The sequence below is a fragment of the Halichoeres trimaculatus genome, unplaced genomic scaffold, assembly GCF_033239565.1.
Source record: "Halichoeres trimaculatus isolate MK-OKI-2021-1 unplaced genomic scaffold, fHalTri1.1 fHalTri1_scaffold_5, whole genome shotgun sequence".
Classification (NCBI taxonomy): domain Eukaryota; kingdom Metazoa; phylum Chordata; class Actinopteri; order Labriformes; family Labridae; genus Halichoeres; species Halichoeres trimaculatus.
The window spans coordinates 10,707,141-10,713,140 of NW_027437183.1; the positions used below are offsets into that span (position 1 = coordinate 10,707,141).

The 6,000-nt window shown below is 40.4% G+C and overlaps 1 protein-coding gene across 3 annotated transcripts in view; it reads right to left on the reverse strand.

Moving 5' to 3' along the window:
* Positions 1 to 3,385, reverse strand: part of LOC141790153 (transducin-like enhancer protein 4) — a 43,234-nt gene extending 39,849 nt beyond the window's left edge. The window contains exons 1-4 of one of the 3 annotated variants that reach the window (XM_074669827.1): positions 2,700 to 3,385; positions 2,186 to 2,283; positions 234 to 297; positions 25 to 69 (exon numbers count right to left, since the gene is read on the reverse strand). In XM_074669827.1, the coding sequence (XP_074525928.1) occupies positions 25 to 69; positions 234 to 297; positions 2,186 to 2,283; positions 2,700 to 2,744 (252 nt within the window). In that variant the 5' untranslated portion in view covers positions 2,745 to 3,385. The remainder of the gene's footprint in view (positions 1 to 24; positions 70 to 233; positions 298 to 2,185; positions 2,284 to 2,699) is intronic. The other 2 variants (XM_074669828.1, XM_074669826.1) reach the window with 2 other exon arrangements.
* Between the last annotated feature and the right edge of the window lie 2,615 nt (positions 3,386 to 6,000).

The following is a 6,000-nucleotide window of genomic DNA, read 5'->3' on the forward strand; positions in this document are numbered from 1 at the left end:
AAGAAGAAAAAAAATGTTTCCCACCTGTTTGTGCATCTCGATGTTCAGCCCGTATGACATTTCGTAGTACTGAAAAAAAACAAAGATCAAAGCAAGGTCAATCAGACGTGTGTTCTCTGTTCCTCTTTCTGCACACACCAAAAGTAGAGATGCATTCATGCAAACACACACAAAAACACACACGCACACACACAATTCTGCACACTCACACAGTTAAAGTCAGCGAGACTCACCATGACATAGTGCCTCTGCATCTCAGTTTTCTCACTGGCCAGTTTCTCACACTCCAGTTTCAGACTGTAAGGTACAAAGAAAATATTTTGTTAGGGCATGACATGGAAACCATACAGAGGCATCCTGTACATATACACACACACACACACACACACACACACACACACACACACACACACACACACACACACACACACACACACACACACACACACTACATCAAACACTTGATGTTATCTGTGACTTTAAATTACTGGGTGCGCCCATACAAACACATCACATGTCATTGTAGCAAACCTTCTGGAAAAATGACTTAAATAAAAAGGAAACTGAAAACACCACCTTCCGAACACAGAAGCTATAAATGACTTCAACCTGTTACTTTATATTTGCATTTTAAGCTTAAGTGGAGGGACGAAAAAAAAAGACAGAACATAGGAAGTTTCTGGGGTCACAGCAGCTTCCTCTGCAGACACTTACTCAGCAGGTACTGAGCTGTAATTAATGGATCAATAAGACCTCACAAACCTCATCATGTATTCTTACAGTGTGAGTGGATGCACAAACTGCACCATCAACAAAAAGGGAGCATATCATGAGGATCCATTTTACGGCTGTGGTTACACTAAAACTTAACTCTTCACAACATTGTGTGCTACGGGAAAACCTTGGCAGAGCTCTTATACTCTTGTACCCGTAACTTTGCATATGAAACACAGACAGTAACATGCTACTTACTGAGAAAAAAGGAGCTTGCGTATCGATTTTGAAATCTGCGGAAGAATTCTGGCACTGAAATTAAAATTTGAGTGAAAATTTAAAGTATGTGCATTGTGACTCATAATTGCACATTGTTTTGTCGATCAACCCAGAAAGCTTGATAATTTAAACTCTAAGAGAAAAATCATGTAGTTTTTCAAATAGAGCAAAGAGGTGAAGAAACATCAACAAAAGAGATGCAAATATTTTCACCTTTAATATTCATTATCAAAGCTTTTTCAAACTGTTTTAATTTAAGTGAACAGATTTCTAGATTGATTTTACAAATGTCTACCAAATAAAGGTCAGCGATCTTCTGTGCTTAGTAATAATAATCCTCAAAATGGTGTTGTATGTGCAGTCTGGATACTTTCTCTTTTTAGCAAATCAGTCTCACTGCTTTCCCGAGCAGTGGATTGATCCCAGTATTACAAATGCAGCAGGCGCTATCCTCGCTTCAGCTCATTCACATCCAGGTTTGGGCACCAGACTGGGCTGCTGGTTCATCTCACCAGGTGATTGGGGAATAATTACAGGGCGGCCAGGGGTGGGCCCATTATTATGCATTGGTATCGTGCTTATGGTTCTGCCCCCGAGCGATGTATTTCACACTTCATCATGTCGGCTAAAAAGTATTTCACACCACTTGAGCTTGCAGAGGGAGACGTGCATACCAAGGTTGATGGGGTTTAACTGCAGTTAGGCATCAGAGATATGACAGACCAGAGACAAACACACCTGCAGCCCATTTTATGGAATCTTCTGATGGATATTCACTCTTACACCAAGAACTTTTCAATTTCCCAGTGAATTATTAAACATAAATAATGTTCCCAGGTATTTCATGTCATTGCATCATGCATTTCCCAAAGGTGTTGGTCATGGTGTGAATCCTACATGACTTATGCAAGGCAGGTGAACATCATAGAAGTCACCTTTTAGTATACAATATAAGGACTCCAGCTGCAACAGATGATTTATCATGAAATATACTGGAATTCACCTTAAAGATTGCGAAAAACCCACATTACAATGACAAATCCACTCTAATGTGCACTCAGAATATCACGAAACCAAATGTACAATCTCTCCACCCAAATGCAGAGAGCTTCACACTATTTTTGTCACTCTTTTTGCTGCTGAGCAGATGTTTCCATGCATTTTTAATGTCCAGCTCCATCCATACTCTTACCTGTGATACTGAGCTTGCAGGAAGTGGAACTCCTCCTTGATCCGGTCGCAGGACTCGGTGACAGTGAACTTCAACGGCTGACCCGGCTGGTGGGGGACCTCAACCCAAACCAAAGCGTGTGTGGGGAGGGAAGAGAGGGAGAACTGAGCCACCAAAGTTCACAGTCACGACACACACACACACACACACACACACACACACACACACACACACACACACACACACACACACACACACACATTCTCTTTCTCATCACACACACACAGGCGAGACTGTAGATGACAAAAGGCCTCTGTGATACGGATGGCATTTTGGATTCACTCAGACTCCTTACACGTTAACCCACGCACACTCACAGACTCGTACACATGCAGCTGCAGCAGTGTGACAATGAGCGCAATTGTCCGTGCGAGCGCGCGGTGGCACGGAAACTTGATCTAAACTGATTACGCATCAGGCGCGCGGCTGTTAATCAGCGCTGTTTTGACATATTGCCTCTCTGCTGTCTACTTACCGGATGCCGGGCCGGCGGGTACATCTTGCTCAGATCTCGAATCATTTGAAATGTGTTTTAAAGTTCATCCAAATAAACGCAGAAACAACCCCAAAAATGTGGGTGCTCGGAGCTCTCCTCGTGCGTAAAAGGTCACTCAGCGGCCGGTTTGTTGGCTACGTGCAGGTTCCGTGAAGAGTGAAAACATCCCTGAACCTTTTGTTGGTCGTCATCCTTCTAGGCAGTGTTTTTAAAGTCCATTCAGAGTGACATTCAAAGCAGGAGTTGTCTCAGTCCTCTCCAAAATCTCCAGCGCGTTAATGTAAGCGCACAAACCTTAACATTCTCTCTCTAAACTAACAGCGAATCCTCTCATTTGTCTGGTTTTCCCTAAAAAGCATCGACTTCTGGCGCATCATGACCTCTCTGCTCCGCGGCTGAGCTCCTCCGCGTCGTCCTGTCGTCACGCATTTATCGGTTAATTTCCTGCAGCTTCCGTTAATGTTCACATCCCCGCACAGCACCGGCGGAGCGACCACCTCACTGACTACCAGCCTGCCCCTCTGAAGCCAAATTTAGAAGCAACCAGTCGCACGAGCGCAATTACATATTCACAACAATTACAGGAGCCCGTACCGTGACGTCGGGACGTGTAGTTTAATTCATATTAGACGATAATAAGCACTACAGATGTGCTTCTGGTGTGAGGAACTACAACTTCCCGGCTCCTCCGCGAAGCCACCCAAAGCCAATCCTGTGTGGTCTGAAGGAGGAGCGGCCATTAAAGACAGCCAATAGCGACAAACAAGTGTACACACCGTGTCCCATGCTCCTGTCAGTCACCTGCAGGTTGTCCAATCACCTCCATCAGGATGTAATCTATGCAGGCTCCCCACGTGGGGGGCTTGCTCTGCTATTAGAAGACAGGACGTTTCAGGGATTAATGTGGAAGATATCTGTTGACTTATATGTTTTTCTAGAGACTTCCAGGCAGCATATGGCCCCTAGGTGTCTCCTGTTTTTCCTGCTTTTTTTAAATTCTTGCTTTTTAATTGTATTGCCAATTAAAACAATCTGCTCTCATGTCCACAGATTGCACTCACAACCTTGCAATTAAAGTCTCATTTTGAGCCCTCTTGCATGCTTGGACAGGAGGGAAATCATATAGGGTAGGGGACATAATTGTTATCACTTAATGAACTTCAGTTAAATTAAAGCTTTGGAGGTTGGTTTGATTTTGCATTTTGCCAAGTAGATATTAACCAATTTTACCCATTATATTCTGTTAGAAGGTATATGGTAACACATTTTACTTTATTTTTTTTTAACTGTGTAAGTTTCTAATGGAGACCTTTCCATGCCCTGGTGTTTTTCCACATGAAACAAAAGAACTGACTCTCCAGAGTCAAACTGTAAGAATACACGTTAATCTTACAGTTACATCTTGAATCTTACACTTCAAGTGTACAGTTGTGACATGCAAATATTGATCTAATTTTAATGTCTTAACATAATGCTGGGAACTTGTAAATTTACTGTAAGTCTTCCAAAGAAACATATTCACTCGTAGATTGAGAGGAAATAGGAAAAAAAATAATCCTGATTATTACAACCTGGAGAAAAAAGTCAATCTAAAGGACAAGCTATCTACACAGCTAGGCTAACAACTTCAACAGGTCTACAGAGCTATGTTAGCCCGACAGATTTTATACTACTTTTCCTTGATTCTCTTATCAAATATGACAAACTGCACCACATAGACTTAGTATCTGTGACATCACTCATCTGTTTGTAATATAGGGTTTCAAAGCCTATAGTTGTCAGAAGCCTAATTAAGAATACAAGATATGGGCTTCTCATCAACAGCTACCAGGTGCCCACCTGTCAGTCAGGTGAGCTTTGATTTGGAAACCTTGTGATCTTATTATCTTCTGAATTTTCCGGTTATATAAAATACATTACCAGCCTTACAGTATTTTCTGTTAGAGAACTGTGTTATTCAGAGTAATGTTTTTGTAAACAGACTGTAAACATGTTTATAGTTATGCTGTTTTAAATTTGTGTGTATGGGATTTTTGGTACTTTGGAAGCCAGCCTCAAGTGGACACTTAGGGAACTGCAGTTTTTTAGCACTAATTCATCAGCTTCATTATGGTGGGCTGAGAGATGCCTTCTGTCAGAGGGATCACATCCTTAATCTTAAACTTAAATACATTGTAATTTTTTGATATTTGTCCTAAATTAACATTCAAAAGCTGCACCTTAAGTTAAAATAATAGGCAGAGGAGTAACTATTCACTGAAATTTAGTTGTCACTTTGCTTTGTACAACCTTAAACAAACTTGGTCATGTGACTTTTTACTTTTGTTGTAATTACTTTGCTTTGTAAGACCATAAACACACTTGGTCATGTGATTTTTTTTAATTTTTATCTTTGAAAGACTATAAATGATTGTAATAACATCATTACTGTAATGTTTTTCATTTAATGTAATGTGATGGTAATGACAGTGTTGGGTGGGAGAGGTGAACATACAGAGCTGGTTTATGTGTATGTGTGTGTGTGTGTGTGTGCTGTTATGTTCTGGTTTATTGTGTTTATTTAGATTTTTATTATTATTATTATTATTGTTTATGTGTATATATACTTTTTCATATGTATATATAATTTTGCTATCTTGTGTTACGCTACTCTGCTCTTTATGTTGTTATGAATCTGAGGATCCCCTCAAAAACGAGATAACTTATTTCAAGGGGTTATTCCTCGCAATAAAGAACTGTTAAATATAAATATAAATATACATTACGAAAGTGATAAAACCACATTTACATTTTGTATTTCTTCCACTATGAGTGACCACTTTCATGTTAACGCATGTTTTGATAATTGCCAACTGATAAACTATTATCATGATATCATTTCTATCCACGGTTTCATATCATTTCTACCACTTTAGGTCATGTTTGAGTCATCCCAGATTAAATGGGGCTATGATTTGTTCTACAGACCAACTCAGACACCTGTATGTCTGAGTAAATCTGAATATGGTCGATTATTGTTACAACTCTATTGAAGTGAACCACTCAGAATGTGTATGTAATTGCTGCTGAGTCTATATTTATTATGTGTGTGTGTGTGTGTGTGTGTGTGTGTGTGTGTGTGTGTGTGTGTGTGTGTGTGTGTGTGTGTGTGTGTGTGTAAGACACACTTGCTGGGTCAGCAGCTCACTTAACCACCGTGTTCAGTCATCTAGCCGCACTAACTGTCTGTGTCGGAAATCTTAATCATCCTCTGCTGGGTTTCACTTCATATTTCTTCTCT